This window comes from Lygodium microphyllum, chromosome 2 (assembly GCF_053477565.2).
Source record: "Lygodium microphyllum isolate KBCC chromosome 2, Lygodium_microphyllum_v1.1.10, whole genome shotgun sequence".
NCBI lineage: Eukaryota > Viridiplantae > Streptophyta > Polypodiopsida > Schizaeales > Lygodiaceae > Lygodium > Lygodium microphyllum.
This window is the reverse complement of record NC_141136.1, coordinates 157,347,507-157,372,679: the sequence shown is the minus strand read 5'-3', so window position 1 is coordinate 157,372,679 and position 25,173 is coordinate 157,347,507. Positions and strand designations below refer to the sequence as shown.

At 41.9% G+C, this 25,173-nt stretch overlaps 1 protein-coding gene across 1 annotated transcript in view; it reads left to right on the top strand.

The window, feature by feature from the left end:
* Positions 1-24,839, top strand: part of LOC148040522 (MIF4G domain-containing protein / MA3 domain-containing protein) — a 36,686-nt gene extending 11,847 nt beyond the window's left edge. Inside the window, exons 4-8 of the mRNA XM_087700253.1 lie at positions 22,658-22,761; positions 23,242-23,344; positions 23,469-23,770; positions 23,948-24,253; positions 24,333-24,839. Of these exons, the coding sequence (XP_087556379.1) occupies positions 22,658-22,761; positions 23,242-23,344; positions 23,469-23,770; positions 23,948-24,253; positions 24,333-24,701 (1,184 nt within the window). The 3' untranslated portion in view covers positions 24,702-24,839. The remainder of the gene's footprint in view (positions 1-22,657; positions 22,762-23,241; positions 23,345-23,468; positions 23,771-23,947; positions 24,254-24,332) is intronic.
* Positions 24,840-25,173: the final 334 nt, after the last annotated feature.

Genomic DNA, 25,173 nt, shown 5'->3' with positions numbered 1-25,173 from the left:
CTTGGTCAACTGTTAGACTTTAAAATGACATTGATATAAAAAAGAAACGTACAAAAAAACGAGTGATTAAACATTCAAAAAATGAAACATAAAAAAAAAGAGGGATTAATAATTGACTGTTGAAAACCAAATTTAGTTGTTTTCCACGTTTGTGAAATGGGTTGACGTTTCCAATGTTTCCTAACATTAGGAAATGTGTTTCTTGGCAACTATGGCAAGGTTTGCAAATGCAAGGCCATCATGGAATTGCCAATCCAATTGATTTTGGACAATCGGGCATGCATGTAATGTTGAGGCAGCTAGGATACTTTGGTGATAGTATTGTTTTTCATGCAATGGTTGGTTAGGGACCCCATAGGGAATGTATGGCACAACTCCTTACGGGATACATCAACCTATGTCTGGTGTGCATGGCCCAATGTATTCGGGAATGGTCGGTAATACGCATAATCTGATGTATGATAGCATTTGTTTGATCCTTGGGGCACAAAGAGCTCAAGGAATGAGTGCTTGTCATGAGAACATGTATTTTTGAAACCTCACTTAACATGTGGATTAATTTTTAACCACATGGTTAAGTCAATGTTGCACATGTGAGGTTTAACTGGGGTTAGAGTAAATTCGCGAGTCGGGGACTCTAGGAAATCATGGGTTATCAAAGGCAAAATTTTAGGACCACTAGACAGACTGATGCCCCTTCCTATGTGCTGTCATTTGCATCAGAAGGACCTTGGGTTGTTGTCACCTGCTCTTGGAGGACTCCAAACTACTGTCACATGTTGTAGGACTGATCCCTGGTGGTTGCAAATCACATCAGCAATCTCTCCTTGCTCTCTAAGAGCCTCCTTCTCTCCTACAATGGTTGGAATAGCCTCCACTAGCTCCTAAAAACGTTTTTCGCACTTGCATTGGCAAGTTTTGCTAAGTGGCAGCCTTGTCAAATGGTTTTTCCAGCATTATCTATAATTAAATGTTAATTTTCAGTCCTTAAATATTGAAATTTCGATGCTAAAAAAAAAATCCTGACTCGTCAATAATTAAATTGGTTAAGCAACTTCCATTCTTGAGTGTCTCTATGCCATCTTTTTCATTGGATTGACGTTAGGTACCATTAAACGCGACTTCTCTAGTGTCACCAACTGACACTTACTTACCTAGGCCAACAATTGGCACTAGATACCTACCAAGTACCTGTGCAACATAACTTATAGCAACTTTTGCCTTTGATATCGTGCGATTTCCTTAGGTTTGGGCTCGTAAACACCTCACACGTGCAACATTTACTTAACCATGTGATTAAAAGTTAATCTACTTATTAAGTGAGGTTTCAAAAATACATGTCCTCGTGACAATGTCAAAGGCAAAAGTTGCAACAAGCTATGCAAGCTAGGTTTTGGGTGATAGTTGGTGTCAGTTTGGTCTTAAGACAATTAATGGGCCTATGCGTGTTAGTGGTGACACTAGGGACTAGTCATTAATTAATTAATTCATACTTGTCCAAGGGTCAATCAAGGCTTGAGACCACTTGGGGCTGCAAATGGCCCCAGCCAATTAAATTGTGAATGGCACATCTAATTTTGGGCAGGGTTGAAAAGGGCTGAATTAATTTTCAAAATTAATTACATTTGAATATTAATTAGATGGTTGGAAATTGCTGGAAAAAGAAAAGAAAAGGTTGTCACTTGGCCAAAATTCCTATGCAATGGGGGAGAAGGTTTTTTGGGGCTGGGAAGAGGCTCATTTAGTGCATTGGGGTCGGGAGAGAGAGGAAGAACAGGTTGCTGGTTGCATTTCCTTGCTTGGGAGACCATTTGGAGGCTGGCAACTGCAGGAAATACCTTCCTAGGAGCAGGCGACAGCATTTATGAGCCCTACAGGAGCTGGTGACAGCATTGAATGTGGCAACATCCATATTTGGCCAGCTTGGCAGCAGGTGATAGTTTCTGGGCTGATCTAGACAGGGGCAGCAGCCATTTCCTGGGGTTTCCTGCAAGGAAATTCAGAAATCTCTCTCTTAGGTGCATAATGTGTGGCATAGAGAGACTCCAGCTTGCTGCTTTCTCCCCCTTCTGCTGCACTTTCCTACCTTTCAACCCTCTTCTCAGCCTGTTCATGCTGGATTGCAGGGGGGCTTCATTGAGGACCAGCTACTGGACCTTTTACAGGAGTTAGCATCAAAATGGATCCCTACTATATTCCCCCGGGGCTCAGGGGGCAGGTTTTCCAAAGATTGAAGATGTTGAACTGCTATGATTGGTAGGATAGGGTGGGTTGGGAGCTTAATCAGACTGCAAGGACTGCTTGAAGATTGGTGGTGCTGTGAGGATCATTGTGAAGACTGTCGAGATTGGGAGGATCGTCACAAAGACCATCATGAGCGTGAGGATTGGTGTGAAGACCGATGCAATTGTGACGTGGTTTGAGATGTGGACTATGATCAGCCTTCCTTACTTCCCCCTTCTATTCATGTTTCCTTCCCCCCTTTTTCTGAGAGGTGAGTACCTGCTCTCTCTCATGGCATCCCAAGTGTAGGTGCCCATCCTTTCCAATCTCTCCCTTGACCAAAAACTAGATGGGATAAATTTTGCCATCTAGTCATGCAAGATTGAGGCCATCCTTGACACATTTAACCTTAGGCAAGTCATTTTAATCCCTCATCCCGATCTGCTGTGGATCCTTGTTAAGGTGCCTTCGCCGCTTTGGTAGCTCTTTGGATCAGGCTCAATTCTAATACTAGTTCATTTATGCCAGGTCAAGCTATTTGGGCATTGGATGACCCTTGAGATGAGGCATGCCAACTATCTGCTATAAATTCCCCATCGTGAAGGATCATAGCAATGCAATGAAGGGGAGTTGGGATGACTTAGCATCCCTAGTTAGAGGATATGGCTGTGACTCTCTTGTCAAATCTTTTATCATCACTAGAATATGATGCCTTTTACATCAGTCTCTTTACCTAAAGAGTGCAAGATGCCGTCACATGGGAGGAGTTATTCCCAATGATCTTGGTGCAAGATGTATGTCACAAGGAGACAGGTTTGTGTTTAGCAAGTACAATCACTCAATGCTTTTGCAACATCATTATCAGACTAAGAAGTACTTGAAAAGTTATTCTCACCTTCGTCTAGGTGCGAAGGGAGGAACAAAGGAGCTTTTCTCTTCATCTATGTTTGATTTCGCCATTACAACCAAGTTTGTCTTCCTTTATATACATCAAATGGATGATTCTTTTATGGCTTGTTCATATTTCAAGAAGCCTTGGCTCTTGGATCACGATGCTTTGAGTTATATGTACGCAAGTGTGACTGGCTTTACAATCTCCATTCTTAGGAGGGTTGTGTGACATAGATAAAATAATATGCATGCTTTTCAATTTTGGCCACCTATCTTCGAGTTTGCAGTGGAAGTCCACATTTTGAACTTGGGGCTTCCATGTCCTCTTAATTCATGGCCTACTATCTTTCTGATAGGTTGTTGTGAGTGTGGGATTTATTGGCTTCATTCTTTCTTTTTGTCGGGTGTAAAGTCCCATTAATCTCCATGTGTAAAAACTGAGAGTTGTAAACACAACCTTATTTGCAGCCTAACATATAAATACATTTTTATTCTTTGTGTATCGGAACTCTAACTGGTACACTCATCTTGGAATTCTCTCACTCTTACTGTCAGCTTTGCTCCTGCTCCATTCCTGTCTTGCACTCCATCGCACTCTCACCACAACAAACTGGTATAAGAGACACGGCAACAATGTGCGCGCTTCCCACAAGTGTGAGTGAGCTTTTCACGTGAGAAGAAGCCGTTCATCTTTTTTGTCAGTCACACTGAGAGCAGGTCGGCTGTTGTTTTGGTCAAACTGATTAGGCACAGGTCATCAGCTGGCTGCATAGACTGCGCGGACCAAGGCACTGATTGTTGGTCATCCATAATAGTGACAATGGACTCGAAAATTGCAGAAATTTTGCACATTGGCCTTGAAAGTTTTGGGGCTTCGCATGTATCAATTAAATTTTGCTCAACTGAGCCGAATTTACTCAGATTGGTGCACTTTTGGACTCAAGAAATTTGGGGCTTTTGCAAAATTTTGCTAAATTTGCCTCTTTTATGCCCTTGGGAACACATATTAATGCAATTGGGACATTTGGTGAGTAAATTTTGAGGCTTTTGCTGAAATTTGAGAATTTCGGCAAAATTGATGGCTGAAATGTACAGTGGGGATATTGCTGAAGCAATCTTGGTGCTGTACGTAGTGAAATTAGAGCTTATTATCTCTCACTTGTGAGATTTTGAAGAAATTGCAGAAAATTCTGGTGTTTTTTGTGTATCAGAAGTGCACATATGTATGCAATACATATGTTTTGGCAGCTCCCATTGAGTTGATATATCGCTGAATATTCATGGTGTAGCAATCTTAGTGATCACTTGCAGATTTGGGATTGTTGCAAATGTATTTTTGGTGATATTGGTGAAGTGGAGTGACTTAGTGATGTATGCATGGATTATTTGCTGAAATCTTAGTTATTTGTTGAAAGTCATTCCTTCTACTGCTGTACATGAACTTGGATCAAATCTTGCTCTTATCTCTTGAAATTTTGGCATAGTTACCTGGAACGGGGTACGGGAACGGGAACGGGACCCCCTGGAACGGGGGGAACGTCCAAGGTCGGGGAACGGGAACGGGGGGAACGGCACATGTCTTAAGTGCCCCAAATATGCCATGTATGACCCAAATTGCCCCAAAGAATGTCCCTCTAATTGCCCCAATACCCGTCAATGCATGAAATTGACCCAAATGTCCCAAAATTGACTCGATTACCCCCATAGCTCCAAATTGCCTTGAATTGCCCCAATTATCCCAATTTTCTTTGAAATTAGACAATATAAATGGATGAATACCTTGGAATTGAGGATCGGTTGAAATTTGATTCTGATTTGCAAGAGTTCATAATGCATCAAATTTGAACTTTGCATGGACTCCTAATTAGCTTGTGGGTTGTCTTGACACTTTGAATCTTCAACCCGAGAGAGAGAGAGAGAGAGAGAGAGAGAGAGAGAGAGAGAGAGAGAGAGATTAGTGTGTGCACATTAGGCAATGGAGATGGGTGAATTTGTGGTAGAAGGATTGTGAACCAAGCAAAAAAAAAAGAGGGAAAAAATGTCAATTTTCAGTCAACAAGCCTGGAACGGCCGTTCCAAACAGGGAACGGTAGGGAACAGCAGGGAACGGTAGGGAATGGTAGGGGGAACGAGAGGGAACGTTCCCTGGCCGTTTCACCTCCTTGGAGGGTTTGGAACGCATTAAGCCGTTCCTATAGGCTGGAACGGCCGTTCCCTGTTTCTATGAATTTTGGGCTGAAATTAGCTGAACGTTCAGTCCAATATTTACTGTCATAGAATATAGCATTGGTACTTGCCACTTTGTTGAATAATGGCCACTAATGCTTCTAGTAGCAGTGACACTAAATCCCTTCTTGAAATCAAGAGGTTTGATGGCATTGGCTTTGACTTGTGAAAGGACAAGATGCAAGGCATTTTGTTTCTTAAGGATGCCTGTAGCTATGATCGATGCGTATTGGGTGTTGAGAAACCCTTCACCCGCAGTTTGCGTTTTTGCGTTTCTGGGTTTTGCGTTTTGCGTTTAGGGTTTGCAGCCCCAAAAAGGGGCGCCATCCTAGATTGACTATGCCTATTTATAGGCCACTCTCTCATTCATTCCTCACGGCTGATTCATTCAATCCATCACCTCTTCTCTCTAGCCTCTCCACTACCCTCACACCCCTTCAGGAGGACATTGCGGTTCGTGGTTCGTGGTTCGTGTCTATCTTCATCATCTTCCTTGTGCTACGGCACCCTTGTTCCCTTGTATCACATTCACTCCATGATTCAGGTCTTCATCATTCCATTCACCAGAGTTTCTCCTCTCTTCTCTTCTCTTCTCCATGTTTGTCGAGTTCACTCTGTGTTTCTCCCTGCAAACCCTATTGTCTCTTTGGTACATCATCTTTTGACATGGAATCAGAGCCGGTTCTACTCAAATAGTGAAAAATATCCTCCACTCCAGTGATGACAAAGACCGGTGGCCGGTATCCACTTCTCTTTTTCCGCTACATCAAAATCTCGTTTTTGCAGGTTTCAGGTATTTTCAGCTTGCTGCCCACACCCCTTTCACGGAGGACATTGCAGTCTTAGCTGTCCCTTGCTGTCATCTACAGTCTGGTGCTTGTTTCTAGCCTTCCATCCGCAATTTGCAGCTGTTATGAGAGTACTATGCTCAAGGCAATAAGACACATCCGATGTGCAGTAAGTCCTTTTGAGCAAATGAAGTATCGATTGGCGCCTCGACCTCCTGGAGATAGTTGCAATGCCAGCGGCAGTCTTCTCCCACTTATTTTCGGGTACAGTGGCTACCATGGCCCACGGTTTTGGAGTCCACTCCATTGAGAGCCAGTGATTGTTTGATATTGCCTTCTCATCAGTTTGCTCCTTCGAGAGACAGTGACTGCTCGACTCCTTCCTTTTCTTTGGCTACCCAGTTTGCTCCACTGAGAGACGACTGTTGTCCACCTCTTGCTCACTCTGAGCCCCACCCTTCCCCACCCTCGACTATTCAGGTTCGAGCGACTGCCTCTGGGAGCTTTTCGGCACCCCAGATATCTTCTTTAGCATGACCGGCGGCGCTTCCTTCGTCATCGGACATTTAGGAGTCCGTAATCCACGAGTTTTTGGATTCCCTATCTACTTCAGAGGGGGATGTTATTTCTTTGTCCTCAGAGGGAAACATCTACTTCTTCTTCGATTTCAGCGGGGGCTCCTCCACCTCCCACCTCAGAGGGGGAGCCTACTCCACATGAAGTTCTTCATCCATCCTCTACTTTCTTGGGGTGGCTGTCTTCGACCAGTCATCTCTTCTACTGATACCTAGGATTGTGAGGTACCACCTAGATCGGGATCTCGGAGGTTCAACCGTGACTTGGTGACGAGGTCTTCGTATTCCTTCCAGTATGGATGCACAGAGCTAGTGGCTTCTCTCCCAAGGTTGAGTTTCGGGTTCTCCAGTTCACTCTGTCTATTGTTCTTTACTGCAGGTTTTCTATCTGGTGGAAATCTTGGATTTGAGAAATCCTATACATCTTCTTCCTCCTCTTCTTTTCTTGCCTTGGTTACTTGGTCAGCATGGAGCCACCTCTCGAGATCGAGTACATGCATATCCTTATGGTTCTCGGTACTACACAAAGTTCAACGTTCCTTCTATGCATTGCATGATTTCATAATCTATGTACTAGGACACTTGGGCAAGTGAACAATTTTACCACGCAGGACATGTTGAGATATCGAGCTCCACTCGTGATACGCCAGGGTGACCGTTGTGTATTTATGTCACCGACTTGTCAGACGCGGTTGGTACACCGCCCATGAATAATAGCTACATGATAGCTATCCTTATCTACTCTAGTTCGTGGCTCAGTTAGTATGCCACCTTAGTTAGTTGAGTTTGGTTTGAGACCCATATATAGGGTTCTTCTATTTCTTTGTACTAGAGTTCTTTTGGCTTACACAACTAAGAAGAGGAAAACTGTTTTCAGCCTCCACCCTTGTGTGTATTCCCCCATTGTGCAAGCAAGAAAGCTTTAAGTGAGACTCCTTCCTTCTCTCCCACAATCTTGACATGGTATCAGAGCCTTGTTCGTGGTAAGGAGCTCAAGAAAGCAAGCCAAGCTCGCGGTGTTCTGGTAAGAGGAGCAGTGTTGCTTTCATTTTCTGTTTTGGGAGCAGATCTCTGCGGATAGCATAGCCGGAAAGTGCAGGAGTGCGTTGTCTCAGGTTGAGACGCCCTTCGCGGTGAAGCAAGAGGCCAGTATATGCACACCTTGTTTTTTTGATTTGAGGCCATTTCAAGGCCTGTTTTGGAGGTGGAAGTTTTCTGCACGCACTCAGGAAAAGGCCCAGTTTTATGCTGTGCGACCACTGTTCTACAGGTTGGTGAAAAGTTACTGTAGAAATTGCATTGTATGCCTGTGCGCAGAGACATTGGGAGTTACAGAATCATCCCTGTTGCTTGTTGATGCAAAATCGTCACTAGGAAGTGACTGTGTGGTCAAATACCACTTTCGTCAGTTTTGCAGATTTGCCCTTGTAAGGCTGAAGCTGTGTTCTTTGCAGTGACAGAATTTTTTGCAGTGTTCTGTAATGGCGTCTGATTCTCTTTCACAGATTGTCACTGAAAAGCTTGACAAGAACAACTTCCAAGCATGGAAGTTTAGAATGACAAATTTCCTTATGGGAAAAGGATATTGGGAATTTGTTGCAGGAAATGAAGAAGAACCAGTTCTTCCTGATGTTCCCAATCAACAGCAAATGCAGACATTCAAAACATGGCATGAGAGAGCCAGGAAAGTTATGTATTGGCTGTCTATCAGTATTTCAGACTCTATGATTGTGCATATTCAGGATGCAAGTACGCCAAAGGAGGCATGAGATACTTTGTCAAAAATGTATAGCACAAATACGCAAGCCAGGAAAATGCAGCTTAAGCAAGAGTTGCATAATGTGCAAAGAGAAAGTATGAGCATCAACGACTACCACATGAAGGTGAAGAAGATTGCAGATGCACTTGCTTCCATTGGGTCGCCAGTGGAAGATGATGATTTAGTTTCCGTGACCTTGAATGGTCTAGGAAAGGATTATGCACAGTTCCGAACATCCATTTCCGTCCGTGAAAGATTTTCTGATTTTGAGGAGTTGATTGCTTTTCTAATTTCTGAGGAGCAGAGAAATGGTGGTGCATCTTCTTCAGGAGGAACTTCAAAAGAAGCTGTCTTCTACTCAAATGCTGGAAGAGGTAGAGGCAGAGGTAGAGGAGGCCGATTTGGAGGCCGTGGCAGAAATCAGAATATGCAGCAAACTCAAGAAAACCAGTCCTATGGAGGAGGACGTGGTAACTCTAGAGGCAGGGGGAGCCAAAGAGGTCGTGGTGGATGGTAAAGAGGTCAAAATGCAAACAGTAATGTTGAATGCTACTACTGTGGTAAAATGGGTCATATGGCTAAAGACTGCTATAAAAAGCAGAATGACATCATGAATGGAAAACTGCAACAAGGGAATTATGCATCTTCTAGTAGACAGGGTGATGACAGAAATGAGCACTTGTTTATGGTGCAGCACATGAACAATTCTGTGACAAGTGCAGAAGAAAGCAATGATGTATGCTATGTTGACTCAGGTGCATCAAACCACATGACAGGTCATGCAGAATGGATGGAGGATGCAAGAAAAATGAAAAAACCAGGATTTGTGGAGACTGGTGATGATACTGCACATCCTATTGTGCAGATTGGAAAAATTCCCTTGTCTATGCAGGATGGGAAAAAGAAATACATGTCCGATGTATTTCATGTCCCGAATATCACCAAGAATCAGGTTTCTGTTGGTCAAATGGTTGAGTAGGGCTTGCAGGTCAGATTTAATCCTCATGGATGCTTTGTTGAGGATATGAAAAATAAAGGTCGCTTGATAGCAAAAGGAAAGAAGAAGGGCAGAATGTTTACGTTGGATGCAGACATGCCTGAATTGAGTGCAGCAATGTTTGCACATGGGACCGGTGTAGTTGCAGATATTGATATCTGGCATAAACGCATTGGTCATGTTAATGTACAGTGACTTTTATCAATGCAGGCCCAAAATATTGTTGCAGGTTTGTCAAAATTCAAGGTTGCAGAAATGCATAAGGTATGTGAAGCCTGTCAGTTTGGAAAACAGGCAAGGAAACCATTTTCGAGACATGTTCAAGAGAGTAAGAAGCCATTGGAATTAATCCACTCTGATGTGTGGACAACTAAAGCTGCATCTCTTGGAGACTGTCATTATTTTGTCAGTTTTATTGATGACTATAGCAGAAAAGTTTGGGTGTATTTTATGAAAAAGAAAAGTGAAGTTTTTGGGCATTTCAAAACTCTTAAAGCTATGGTTGAAAAAGAAACAGGCCTGTAGATAAAATGCCTAAGGTCAGATGGAGGGGGAGAGTACCTCTCAAATGAGTTTGCAAGGTTCCTGCAGGAGCATGACATAAAGCAGCAATATTTATGCAGTCATACCCCACAACAAAATGGAATTGCAGAAAGGAAAAATAGGCATATTGGAGAGGTATCTCGTGCCATGCTCAATGAAAAAGACTTGCCAGATTTTTATTGGGCTGAAGCAGTTGCTACAGCAGTCTACATAATGAACAGGACTCCCACTGCAGCAATACATGGAATGACTCCAGAGGAGAGGTATACTGGTAGGAAACCAGATATTTCTCATTTGAAAATTTTTGGTTGCATTGCCTATGTACATGTGCCAGATGAGTTGAGATCCAAGTTGGATCCAAAAGCTGAGAAGTGCATCTTTATTGGTTACTCTCTGCAGCAAAAAGGGTATAGATGCTATAACCCTTCTACTCGTAAGTTTACAGTGAGCAGAGATGTTTTTGATGAGATGAGTAGCTGGTATAAACCAGTAAATGTGATTGATGATGTAGATGCACAAAATGGTAATGCTGCACAGAATTCACAGCAGCAGCCACAAAATATTAGTGGACCTGGAGCGTCCTCTAGCAGTGGTTCACATTCTTCGCCATGGACAGGTAGATTGAGATCAGGAGAATCTTCTCAAAGTAATGCAGATAGTGGTATGCAGGTATCACGAAAAGGAAAAGAGAAGGTTGATCAGCCCATGTTTGATGTGAATGTAGGTCACTCTTATGTGGATGGTGAATCCAGTGGCTCAGAACAGAGCATTGATGATGAGTTGGGTATTTCTTCTATTGTTACACCTGGAGTAAGGAAGACCATGGATGTTTTGAGAGCACCTGGGAGTGAACCTACTTTGCGCAGGTCTACGAGAGCTAGGTATCCTGTGGATAGGCTGAAATATGATGGATTTACAGCCATTCACTATGCATATATGGTTAAAGTGATACAGGAACCAGAACCCACTTCTTTTGAGGAGGCCATGGGAAAAGAAAAATGGGAGAAAGCCATGGATAAAGAAATGGATGCCTTGGAAGCAAATGCTACATGGGAATTGGTACCTTTGCCTAAAGGTAAAAATGCAATTGGTTGTAAGTGGGTTTATAAGGTGAAGCACAATGCAGATGGTTCTGTGAACAGATACAAGGCAAGATTAGTAGTCAAGGGGTATGCACAAACATATAGCATTGACTATGAAGAAACATTCAGTCCGGTTGCAAGGATGGCAACCGTAAGAGCAGTCATTGCTATGGCTGCATCAAAGGGATGGTCTTTACATCAGATGGATGTAAAGAATGCCTTCTTGCATGGGCATCATAATCATCTTTCTTTGGCAAGGATGGTTGAGGACAGCAAGAGTCACTGTTGAAAGACGGCTTGTTCTTTTTTAACCATTTCTTATAAAGATTTTGCATGTGAGAAGATCCATTTACTAGACCAAATGGTACCATCGCCATTTTGTCCCACAGCATGAGCTGGTCTGCTTCCGATGCTTCTGGAACTTCTTCTTTATATATATCCTCTTCGGGTGGGATAGACTCTTTCATCTTGCTTTCATAACCTTCTTCTTCAATATCATCTCCATCCTCTTCTGTCTCTGCCGCAAGAAGAGGTCTATATGGAGCAGCCACCAGGTTATGTGCATGCTGTTCATCCTGAGTTTGTTTGCAGGTTGAAGAAAGCCTTGTATGGCTTGAAGCAAGCACCTAGAGCATGGTCTGACAAGATAGGACAGTATCTTGTCACTATTGGCTTTCAGATTTCCAAGGTAGATTTCTCACTTTATGTGAGAAAAACAGAGAGGTATTATGCTACTTGTCATTTATGTTGATGATTTGATTATGACAGGTGACAGTGATGAAGATATCCTTCATGTGAAAATGCTATTGAAGCAGAAGTTTGAGATGAAGGATTTGGGAGAGCTGCGTTATTTCTTGGGCATTGAGGTGATTAGATCACCAAGTGGGATACAGCTCTTGCAGAGGCAGTATGGATTGGACATGCTGTCCAAATATGGGATGACAGGTTGTAAGCCTATTTCAGTTCCTTTGGAGCAGAATGTGAAGCTGAGCACAGATACAGGTGAGCTTCTAGAAGACCCTACTATGTACAGACTCATAGTAGAAAGTTTGATTTATATGACTATTACCAGGCCAGATTTGAGCTATGCTGTTGGATTGGTAAGTCAGTTTATGCAGGCTCCAAGGAAACCACATTTGGATGCGGCTAGACGCATACTCAGGTATGTGAAGTCCACATTGCAGTATGGACTATTTTATGAGATTGGGGTTCAGATACAGCTGCATGGATATACTGATGCTGATTGGGCTGGTAGTATTTCTGATAGACGATCTACCAGTGGATATGTGTTCTCTTTTGGGAGTGCTGCAGTCACTTGGAGCAGCAAGAAACAGCCTACAGTTGCCTTGTCGAGCACAGAGGCCGAGTACAGGGGCGCAACAATGGTTGCATGTGAGGTAGCTTGGTTGCATAAGCTACTTTATGATATGCATCAGTCTACAGATGGGCCAGTTGTCATTTATTGTGACAACATGAGTAGTATACACTTGGCAAATAACCCAGTCTATCATGCTAGAACAAAGCACATTGAGGTGCATTATCACTATGTGCGAGAGAGGGTTTTACTAGGTCTTATTGATCTAGTTTATGTCAGCACAGAGGATCAGGTAGCTGACATATTCACGAAGGCATTGGGCGCAGAGAAGCTACGCAAGTTTAGAGACATGCTTGGTGTGCAGGAATTGGGATTGAGCTCGAGGGGGAGTGTTGAGATATCGAGCTCCACTCGTGATACGCCAGGGTGACCGTTGTGTATTTATGCCACCGACTTGTCAGACGCGGTTGGTACACCGCCCATGAATAATAGCTACATGATAGCTATCCTTATCTACTCTAGTTCGTGGCTCAGTTAGTATGCCACCTTAGTTAGTTGAGTTTGGTTTGAGACCCATATATAGGGTTCTTCTATTTCTTTGTACTAGAGTTCTTTTGGCTTACACAACTAAGAAGAGGAAAACTGTTTTCAGCCTCCACCCTTGTGTGTATTCCCCCATTGTGCAAGTAAGAAAGCTTTAAGTGAGACTCCTTCCTTCTCTCCCACAATCTTGACAGGACACTGTCCAAGTGGCACCTGCTGCATGAGCATTCTTCCGCATATAGCATTGTATCTCAACCTCACTCTTCTCTTGTTCCTCTTTTTGGGCCTGAGAGGGGGTGTTGAGAAACCCTTCACCCTTCATCTACAATTTGCGTTTTTGCATTTTTGCGTTTTGCGTTTAGGGTTTGCAGTTCCAAAAAGGGGCGCTATTCTAGACTGACTATGCCTATTTATAGGCCACTCTCTCATTCATTCCTCACAGGCCACGACTGATTCATTCAGTCCGTCACCTCTTCTCTCCAGCCTCTTGACTACCCTCACACCCCTTCAAGAGGACATTGCGGTTCATGGTTCGTGGCTGTCTTTAGCACCCTTGTTCCCTTGTGTCACATTCACTCCATGATTCAGGTCTTCATCATTCCATTCATCGGAGTTTCTGCTCTCTTGTCTTCTCTTTTCCATGTTTGCCGAGTTCACTCCGTGTTCCTCCCGGCAAACCCTATTGTCTCGTTGATACATCATCTTTTGACATTGGGCTAGACTCAACAAAAAGGCCATTGTATACATTAAAATGGTTGTATTTAATGATGTATCTACAGACATTAAGCGACTTGATACAGCTTATGCTATATGGAAAAAGTTGATGGACACTTATGAAAATACAACTCCGGTAAATTAAGTGCATCTCATGTGCAAGCTTCTAAACATGGAGTTGGATGAGTCTAAGCTAGCATCGGAGCACTTGAGTGCTTTCACAGGGATTTTGAGTCAGTTGTAGGACTTTGGTTTGTAGCCCTTCAATGATAAATTGAAGGCTATTTTCTTGTTGATGACTTTGCTTGATATATCAATTGGGGATCTTTGGTTGTTTCACTAAGCAACAACCGTGCTTTAACCTTTGATGGTGTTAGGGGCTCTATTCTCAGTGAGGAGATTAGAATAAAGTTCAATGGAGAAAGCAGTGGTTCAACCTATCGTCTTAGAGGCAAGTTTGAAAAGAGGGGTAATGCAAGAAGTAAAGGCAAAAGCAAGAGTAAAAACAAGGGCAAACGACAGGATGTTACTTGCTATCAATGTGGGCGTAAAGGGCATAAAAGCCTGATTGTTGGTACTACAATAAAGAGCAAGAAAGAAAGAAACAACAAGGAAAGAAGGAGAAGGATGATGATAACTCTCCCTCAAAAGAAGTTGCAAAGGCAAATATTGCATCTACTGTGGTCATTGAAGAGCTCTCTGACATTGGAGAGATATTTGTTGCATCCTCATGTAATGACGTAGATGTTATAGCAGTAGCAGGTGATTAAGATATCACTAAAAAGGAGGTAATTGATGCCTTACTTTCAGCTCATGATGGGCTGTCCCAATCATGGATAGTGGACAACAGTGCCTCTTTTCATGTTTCTCCCTCTTTAGGGTCATTTTTTGAATAGATTGTAGGTTGCCTAGGCAAGGTTTACTTGGGCAACAATTATGCATGTGAAATAGGGTGTAGGTATCATTCACTTGGCCCTTGAAAATGGCCAAGAGCTGATTTTGCAAGATGTTAGATATGTACTTGGCATAAAGAAAAAATTATTGTCAGTTGGGTAGCTTGATGCAAGAGGATATTTTACTACCTTTGGTGGTGGATCTTGGAAGGTCCACAAGGGCTCTATGTTGATTGTTAAATGCAGTAAAAAGGGGACTTCGTATTATTTGCATTGTAAAGCATACCCGGTAAGTTTTGGTTGTGGCTGAAGTTCATTCACAAATAGAACTTTTGCACAAAAGACTTGGCCACATGAGCTAGTAAGGCCTTCAAGTTCTCTTCTCTTTAGAGAGATTTGATGCAAAAGGCTCTGATCTCGACTTTTGTAATGATTGCATATATGGAAAACATGTGAAGTCTTCTTATTATTCAGGTGTCGTTAAGAAGTTCCATGCTCTTGACTTAGTACACTCTGATGTGTATACTATGCTTGTTAATTCACATGGGGATGCATAGTACGTTGTCACTTTTATTGATGATTTCAGTGTTAAAGAGCAAAAAGGAAGTGTTGGATGCTTTTAAAAGGTTTCATGCTTTTGTTACCACATAGAAAGGGCTTAAGCTAAAAGCTATAAGAATGGATAATGGGGGTGAGTATGTTTCTAATGAGTTCAAATAGTTTTGTGAGATGCATGGCATTAAGAGGGAGTTGATAGCTCCTTATAATCCTGCATCAAATTGCATGGCTGAAAGATATAATCGCATACTTTGTGAGAGAGTCAGATGCATGCTGTCCACAACTAATCTCCCGCAATAGGTTTGGGGAGAGGCTCTTAAAATTGCAGTTCATATATGTAATCATTCTCCCAATCGTGCATTGGAAAATGACATTCTTGAAGGGGTTTGGTTTGGGAAACTTGCTTCATTTGTCTATTTGTGTGTCTTTGGTTGTGATGCCTTTGTGCATATTCTTGTAAATTAGAGGACTAAACTAGACATGAAATCCATCAAGGGCATCTTCATGGGATATGGAGATGAAGGAGAGATGGGTTATAGAGTTTGGCTTCCTCAGGATAGGAAGATAGTACGCAGCTGAGACGTAGTATTTAATGAGGCAAAGTCGTTGAAAAATGCTACACATGGTGACATTGACAAAAAGAAGGTCAAATTTCAGCATGAATAGCCAACCATTCAGTAGCCATTAGTTGAAGATTCTGTCCCTTTTGATGCTGAAACTGAGCAACAACCCATTGTGCTATAGCTAGAAGATAACTTGAATGATGGTCTTGTCACATTGACTGATGTCAAAACCCAAGATAACCTTGCAGATATTCTCACTAAAAGTCTTGCAAAGGCTTAGCATGAGCATTGCATTCAATTAGTGGAAGTTGACTAGCTTAAAGGTACCACTTCGGGCCTCTAAGTGGGAGGTTGTTGGATGTAAAGTTCCATTAATCTCCGTGTATAAACTTACGGGTATAAACACACCCTTATTTGTACTCCTAACATATAAATACATTTTTATTCTTTGTGTACTAGAACTCTAATTGGTACACTCATCTTAAAATTCTCACTCTCTCTCTCACTCTCAGCTCTACTCTTGCTCCATTCCTGTCTCGCACTCCATTTCACTCTCACCACAACACCTTTGAGCAAGGCCTTTCTCACCATCTTCCATTTGCCTCGCCTATTCCCATTATGCTACCATTCATTCTACTAATGTCTATGGAGACTTCTCAAATCTCCCATCCCTTTTATGGATATTAGGGATGCAGATGTGGATCCCTTGGCTCGTTCTATTAGTTTCGGATCGCGATTCCTAGGATCCTAAGGAGATTTTTTGCAATGTGTCGTCTTCACATGGCCTTTACTACATGCAGTAGCCACTTTTTGTCTTCTTTGAGCCACTCTTTCTTGTTTCTAGCATCCATTTCATGCCCTTTGGATTGTAGTGTTTGTCTTTGGTAAGGTGCCTTTCAACACCTTCAATAGCTCTTCTCTATTGTCATTTAATCAAATTTGTATTTGTTTCCAACTTGATATTTTGGTGTGAACCATTCAAAGCTTATCCACTCCCATTGGCATGTTCTTGCCATCCATTTGTCAAGTTTTTATCTAGAGAGTGAATCATGCTATTTGGTTGATTTCCATCATCAACAAACCATATGGACATTGACATGCTCCAAACTTCCATTGAATTTTAGCAGCAAAGAAATACACTTCCTTGAGTTCGAGACTTATAAAACGTTTCTTGAAATAAGAAACATTTCCGATAGTAAAAAACATGGGTTTTTTTTTTGTATTGTTGTCGTCATTTTTTTGGGGGGGAGGGGTTTTGGTTGGGTTGTGGGTGTAGGTATGGTTTTGAGATACCACTTCAATTTACACACTTTATTTAGAGTTTTGCACTGATAGCCCCAAAAATGGCTGGTGTCCACATTTTGATCACTTTTTCAGTGGGTGCCTACACAGTGGTACTCCACTCTAGACAGCTTATGCCTATAAATAGGCAGTCACTTCATTCATTCTTCACCACCCCACCACTCTTCAGTCATTCTTTATCTCTCTTCCTCTCTCATCAGACACCCTTTCCTTCTCTCACTAGTCTTTTTCATTACCCTCACACCGCTTCAAGAGGACATTGCGGTTCGTGGCTTGTGGTTTCCTTCAACCCTTCCACTTTTGCTTCAGGTGCCCTATTCCAGCATCAGGCCTTGCGTTTAGAGCATCTTCCACCTGGCATCATCATCATTTGCTTGGCGTCAACACTCTTTTGCATGAGGCTCCACCTTCACTTACGTTTTTCAGTGTGGAGATTTTCTCCTTGTTTGATATCATTATCTCCAGCTTGATGTCAACATCCTAGTCTTTGGCGATAGTCTCCATGACCGAGCATTAGTGATTTTATCACTCGTCTATCATAGGAGTTATTGGGACTTGTGTTTTTGCAGCCTAGCTCCTCTTCCATCACTTGGTATCATTCATCTATTGTAGAGGTTGTTGGGACTTGCGTTTTTGTAGCTTTGCTTTTTCTCCATCACTTGGTGTCACTCGTCTATCAAAGAGGTTGCTAGAACTTGCTTTTTTGCAGCTCGACTCATTCTCCATTATTTGGTATCATCATTATCCATCTGGTGTCAGCATTTGGGCTACTCTCTTTGTGTTTGACAACTCAGATACTTTGGGATTTGCTTTTTGCTACCCAAGTCACGCCCGGCATTAGAGGATTGCGGTTCGCTCCCTCGATAGCTCGTAATCATCTTCCATATCTTCAACAAGATCAGAGTATTGCAATTCGCCCTTTCATCATATGTACTTCACCTTCTAGTGATTGCTTCAATAGCCCATGTCGGAGGATCGCGTTTCGCTCCCTTCATTGTGCTAATTTTCCATAGGTACTGTTGCCTGATTTAGATAGGACAGTGCAACTATCTTTTGAGCTTCGGCTTCGCTGTATCGGCTTTTCTTCTCATAGCATGATTCAATGCATCATTACCATGTTCTTGTGTTTCTGAGTTTCTCTTCTCTCTCAGTGTTTGCGGTACACATTGTGTGTTACTCCTTGCAAATCCTACTGTCTCTCTCCACCGTTGCTTATTTTGACATGGTATGAGAGCATACCTGTTATTTTTGACATGGTATCGAAGCATATGTGTTATTTTTGACATGGTATCATAGTGTAGGAACTTAGAGAACTAAATATCCTATTCATTCGAGAAGGCAAAGACAGGTTGTGGATTCGGCATCATCTTTTGATTTTCCCCTTTATTTTCATTGCATCACCAGGAGACAAAGATACGCTTGTTTTCCTCTCTCACCCACCCTCCCTTTTATAGGTTGAGACTTTGGTGCTATGACTTTTCCATAGGTAGATGGACAAAACATTGGGTGCTCCTTTTTTGACATCATTGGAAACCCCATCTATGCTTGCGGACATGGACCTTTATCCCCTGTCCCATCGGAGTGTGTATGTCTTCCCTGCGGCACTCGTTGTGACACCTCTCCCTTCTGGGTCAATAGAGTTTATTTTGCATTCACTTTCAAAATTTTATGCTCAAGGCAATAAGATGCATTCAATGCGCACTAAGCCCTTTCGAGCTGCAGGAGGATGGATTGGTACCATGACCTCCTCATGATTGCCACAATACACTACGGAGGTTGCTTCTACTTCTTCTAGGGTTTCAGGAATGCCACCTCAACATCACAGTTTTGCAATTTGCTCCCTTGATAGACAATGATTGTTGGATACCGTCCCCTCGGCAGTCTGCTCCTTTGAGAGACAATGATCGTTCGATACTCCATTACTTCAGCTTTGTCGTCTACTACACTGAGAGACAATGACTATTACCCATCCTTGGCTTAGTACGAGCCTCTCTTTTCCCCACCCTCGACTACTTAGATTTGAGAGGCCACCTCTGAGAGATCTTTGATATCTTCGATACTCGAAATATCTTCTTCAGTACGATCGGCAGCACTTCCTTTGTTATTAAATGATTTGGAGTCCGTGATCCATGAGTTTTTAGATTCCCTATCTCTCGCAAAGGGGGATTTAGACAAGGGCTATACTCTTTTTGCTCTCAGAGGGAGCTTCTATTTGTTCGGGTTTAGAGGGGGCCCTTGCGTCTCCACCCTCAAGGGGGACACCTCCTTATCATGAAGTTCGTCACCTATCCTTTATTATTTTGGGATGGTTGTCTTCGTGCAATCATTTCTCCTATTGAACTGTCTAAATCAAGGCCTTGGAGGTTTAGCTGTGACTTGGTGACGAGGCCTTCGAATTCCTTTCAACATGGAGTAACAAAGCTAGTGGCTTCTCTCCTAAGGTGGAGTCAGGTTCTACAGTTCATCCTGTCTATTGTTCCCTACTATAAGTTTTCTTTTAGGTAGAAATCTTGGATCTCTGGGATCCTCTTCTTCTTCCTCGTATCTCTCTTCATGTTTCTTTCTCCATCCCTTTTTGGGCTTGAGAGGGGATATTGAGAAACCACTTCTTCAGTTTACACACTTTGTTTACGGTTTTGTATTGACAGCTCCAAAAAGGAACGATGCCCACATTTTGGCCATTTTTTCAGTGGGTGCCCACATAGTGGTGCACCACCCTAGACAGCTTATGCCTACAAATAGACAGTAACTTCATTTATTCTTTACCGCCCCACCACTCTTCAGTCATTCTTTACCCTTCTTTCTTCGTCATCAGACACCCTTCCCTTCTCTCACCAACCCCTTCCACTGCCTTCACACCCTTTCAAGAGGACATTGCGGTTCATGGCTTATGCCTGCCTTCACTCTTTCTCTTCTGCTTTAGGTGCCTTGTTCCAACATGAGGCCTTGCGTTTGGAGTATCTTTCCCTTGGTGTCACCTTCATTTGCTTGGCTCAGTATCATTTTCCATCAAGCTCTACCTTCACTTGCGTTTTTCAGTATGGAGATCTCCTCGCATGGCGTCATCATCTCTAGCTTGGCGTTAGCATTCTAGTCTCTAGTGATAGTCTACATCACCAAGTGTTAGTGATTTCTTTACTCGTCTATCATAGGGGATGCTGGTACCTACGTTTTTGCAGCCTAGCTCTTCCTCCATCATTTGTCTATCACAAGGGCTTTTGGGACTTGCGTTTTTTGCAACCTAGCTCCTCCTTCATCACTTGGTATCATTCGTCTATCACAGGGGCTGTTGGGACCTACGTTTTTGTAGCCTGGCTCATCGTCCATCATTTGGCGTCAACATCTAGGCTACTCTACATTTGACATCTTTGACACTCTGGGATTTGTGTTTTGTTGGCCAAGTCACTCCTCGGCATTAGAGGATTGCGGTTTACTCCCTCAACAGTTGATTATTATCTTCCACATCCCTGATAGCATTAGGAGACTGCGGTTCGCTTCCTTAACAATTATCCTTCACCTTCTAGTGATTACTTTGATAGCCCACTTCTTGGAGGATTGCATTTTGCTCCCTTCACTTTTCAGATTTTCCATAGGTGTTGCCGCTTGATTTAGACAGAATAGTGCATTTATCTTTTGAGCTTCGGCTTTGCTATATCAACTTTTCTTCTTATAGCGTGATTTAGTGCATTATCACCATGTTCTTCTTGTGTTTTTGAGTTTCTCTTCTCTCTCAGTTTGCCGTATACATTGCGTTACTCCCCGCAAACCCTATTCTCTCTTTGCATCGTTGCTTATTTTGACAAAGTGCATACCGGTTATTTTTGACAGGAGGGACTAGGCCAATGTTGAGCATCATGATGATGATGTGTATCGATTCGGGAGGGATCAAGATTTTGGTTGAGAGACTTACATTTTTTGGGATTTTGTATAGTTATTTGACTATGTCAATCTAGTATCTATTCTTGTCTTGAGAGTTGATTATTATATGACTTTAGTCTCATTTATGAGTTATTTATGTTATATTATCATTCATTTTGGATTTTGAAATTTTGTCAATTTGTTTTGGAACGAGAATTGTGATGTTGCAGCTTGACTCAGTCCATATTGGACATGGGCTATTTATATATTTATTTCAATTTTCTTTGTGTGATATGGATGAATCATATTGTTTGAGGTCCGAACCATAGTATTACTTGTCTAACTTTGACATAAGTCAATAATGAATCATGGATGTGTGACGTATTATTCCCAATCGACTCTCATATATTATCACTCAAGCTTGATTGGCATTTTTTTTGGTTTAAGAGAGAGTTCCATAGAGGATTAAACCTCCTTTCCTAGTTAAAACTAAAAAAAATCCCTATATTAAAAAACATGCATTTCTTATTTTATCCCCTCTTGAAAGAAACTTATGAAACATGTTTCTAATGTATTGTTTCTAAACGTTTTTGATGATTCTGGCTGCTCTGTATTAAATTTTGTGCTTCTCCATCCTTTAACCACATCAAGGATTTGAGAGGGGGAGTTAGTATGGGAGTTTCTCTATCATTTTTTGTGGTCATCTCTTGGTTGTGAGTCTCTATTTGAGTCAAACAAGGACTTCTAGGTCTATCAATCTTTTTCTTGTGATGGTTGCCTTCCTCACAAGCACATCAAGTGGAGATTATCTATGCTATCCATGGCTTTTGGCTTTTGTTCCAGCCTCTCCCAAGTAGCCCAAATGGGATGTTTGGAGTTGTTCCTTCTATGGTAGGTGACAACTTTCCTATTATTCATGCATGCTAGGTGGTGGCTTTCCGCTGTTGGCAAACATTCTTGCATGCTTAATGGAGAGTTTATGAAGTAGACCTTTGGAAATATTTTGAAGGGTAGGGAACATAAATTAACTTGCACACCTGAAATCAGCAAATAAACAAAAGACTCACTGTATATGAGAGGTAGAATGCTCTTGCATAACTGAAGGGCAATTGCTTTGATCAGTGTATGAATTCCATTAAGTCTTACCTTGCATTTCCCTAATTTTCCAATGCTTTTTTTGCAATAGAAGAGCTACAATCTCACTTTCTTTATGCTCCAAATTAGCTATAAATGGCTCTGTTTTCACAATTTCCTTGGGATACAACTGATCGATCCATAGGTGCTCAATGGCCTTGTCACCTTTGATGTTAGTCTCCACCCAGCTTTAAAGTGTTCAAAAGTGCACATGAACTCTCGAGCTTGCCAAACCCTAAAAATGAGTCAACAATTGAGCCCAATTTGACTCCTTTGTTTGTGAGATGAACAATGTGGGATTGAATGGAACAAGTGCTGATTTCTTGTGATGGAATTGTGAGAAAGTGGAGATAAACTGAGTTTATCTTGAGGTAGCATGACACACCTAAGCGTGCTCAGAGACAATCGTAACTACCTCAAAAGGTAGGGAGCTTGTCATTATGTGGAGGCTTGTTACAAAGTTGGCCTCGGCAGCCCTATAACTTTCAATATTAAAGCTTTTAAAACTAGAATGTTCCTATGTGCCTTTGAAATGTCAGTTACTTTACAAAATAATGTTAGCAACGGAGAGAATGTAATCAAGTAGGTGCTTTAACCAGGTCTTACTTTGTCAAAATTTTGCGCACAAGTGTGAATCTTATTTCTTTGGGATGCTTATTGCAGTATTTGGATCTGATTTTCTATGTGTTATAGGCATTTTTGAGCGTTTTCGAGGGATCTTGCATGAGGGAGAAATTGACAAGAGAGTTCAGTTCATGATTGAGGGGCTGTTTGCCATCCGAAAGGCCAAGTTTCAGGTGTCTACCACTTTTGAGTACATAAAAAATATCATACAGTCAAATCAAAAAGTCTAAGTAGCATAGGTAATACTATAAGCTTTGATACACATTTACTCCTTGTTTATTTATGAAGATTCATGTGGTGTTCTTCCTGTTGGATAAAGAGGAAAGGAGCAGGAATTGGTCTATGTATACCATAGTTTTGTTTGTTGAGCCTGAAAGTAAATTAGTACAGACACTCACAGTTGAGTCTCTTTTGCCTGTTTTTTTTTTTGTGGACGTTTTTTTGGGGGGGCAGTTTGTTGTCTTGGGTAGGGTGGGGAGAGAGGGTATGCCTGATTGCAGTTTAGAACTGTTATATGGGCGTGTCTGATTACAGTTTAGACTTTCTGACTTAAATGTGCGTACTGTTTAGGGTCTCTTACAAGCTTATTAGGTAGGTGAGGGTGTCTCATATTACAGTGGAAACAAACAAAGCCTAAAACTGATAATTTGCAGGGGCATCAAGCTGTTCTGCCAGAGCTGGACCTTGTTGAGCAAGAAGACCAATTTACTCACGAGATGTCTTTGTCAGATGAACTGGATGGTGAAATGGCACTAGGTAATGTCGTGCATCCTGCTCTTCTTCCAACAGTCAGAATATTACAGCCACAAAAACTCTACTGTATTTGGATACTTTATGCTAGAGAAAAAGACTTATCTGGTTGACTGTTTTCCTGTTTCAGATGTATTCAAGCCAGATGAAAATTTTGTTGAAAATGAAAGGAAGTTTGAAAGCATAAGAAAAGACATACTTGGGGAGGATTCCAGTTTGGAGGACGATGATGGTGAGAGGGATTCTGATGATTCTTCTGAGGATGATGATGAGGAAGATGAAGCTGAGATGCAGAGGATGAAAATCAAGGATGAAACAGAGACAGACTTGGTGAATTTGCGTCGAACCATTTATTTGACCATCATGTCGAGTGTGGATTTCGAGGAGGCAGGCCATAAACTGTTAAAAATCAAACTTCAAGCTGGCCAAGAGGTACTTTTAAATTTCCGTGTCTGCAAACTATTCAAGGTGAATAGCCAGAGTTTCCTGTGCATGTAATCCTATTATGCATGTAGATCTAAAAAGCTTAGGATGGAGTAATACTTTGCATTCAGAAGGCACTACAGTTCCTTTCACCCTTTCTTGATCGACTGATTTTCCTGAGTCCAGATGGAGCTCTGCATCATGCTTTTGGAGTGCTGCAGTCAAGAAAGGACCTATCTGCGGTATTATGGGCTCTTGGGTCAAAGATTTTGCATGATAAACAAAGTTTATCAAGAGAATTTTGATACGTGTTTTGTAAACCAATATTCCATGATTCATCGGCTTGAGACAAACAAGTTGCGGAATGTAGCAAAGTTCTTTGCTCATCTTTTAGGGACAGATGCGCTTCCTTGGAATGTTCTAGGATACATTCGTCTGACAGAGGAGGACACAACATCATCATCTCGAATATTTATCAAGATTCTTTTTCAGGTGTGCTATTTTATTTGTCCTGTGACATTGCCTTGTTCTTGTATGATTAAAGTGTTCTAAGAAATGCCCTTGGTAACAGGAACTGTCAGAACATCTAGGCTTACGGAAACTCAACGAGAAGCTAAATGATCCAATGATGCAAGAATCATTTGATGGGATTTTCCCAAAAGATAACCCAAAAAATACACGTTTTGCTATAAACTTTTTCACCTCTATTGGTTTAGGAGGTATCACTGACAACCTAAGGGAGTATCTGAAGAACATGCCTAGAATGATAATGCAACAGCAGAAGCCCTTGGACAGTGAGTCTGAAAGCTCAGAAGACACTGGTTCATCAGACAGTGACAGTAGTAGTGATGATACTGACTCGGGAAGCAGTAGCTCCTCAGAGTCAGAATCTGAGTCGGATACCGATTCAGATGACAGAAGGCGGCAAAAGAAAAAGTGATCTAGATGTTGGACTTGGATGGTCACATGTAATGTATTCAAATCTGTATCTGATCAATTGTTATTTTATATATTCTCTCTCTCGCCCTCGCCCTCCGCCTCCCCCTCCCCCTCCCCACCCCCCCAACCCCCCAAAAAAAAAAGCCCCCCTTTTTTCAAACTTGGGAAGCAATAGCTCATTGTCAGGTTCAGATTCAGAATCAAAGTCGGATACTGATTCAGATGACAAACGAAAGGGAAAGAAAAAGTGATCTAGATGGTTGCATGCAATGTATTCAAGGCTTTAGCGGATAAAGACTGGAAGCGTGCAAGGCAGCAGCTTTGGAGTTTGGAAACATGCTAAATAAAGTCAGAAGTATTAAAGCAATCAAAATGTTTCTCAAGGGGATCAAGATGAACTTACAACATCACAGCACAAAGCATGGCTGGTTGAAATTGCCAAGATGGGAAAGGAGAATAAATGGGCAGTTCAT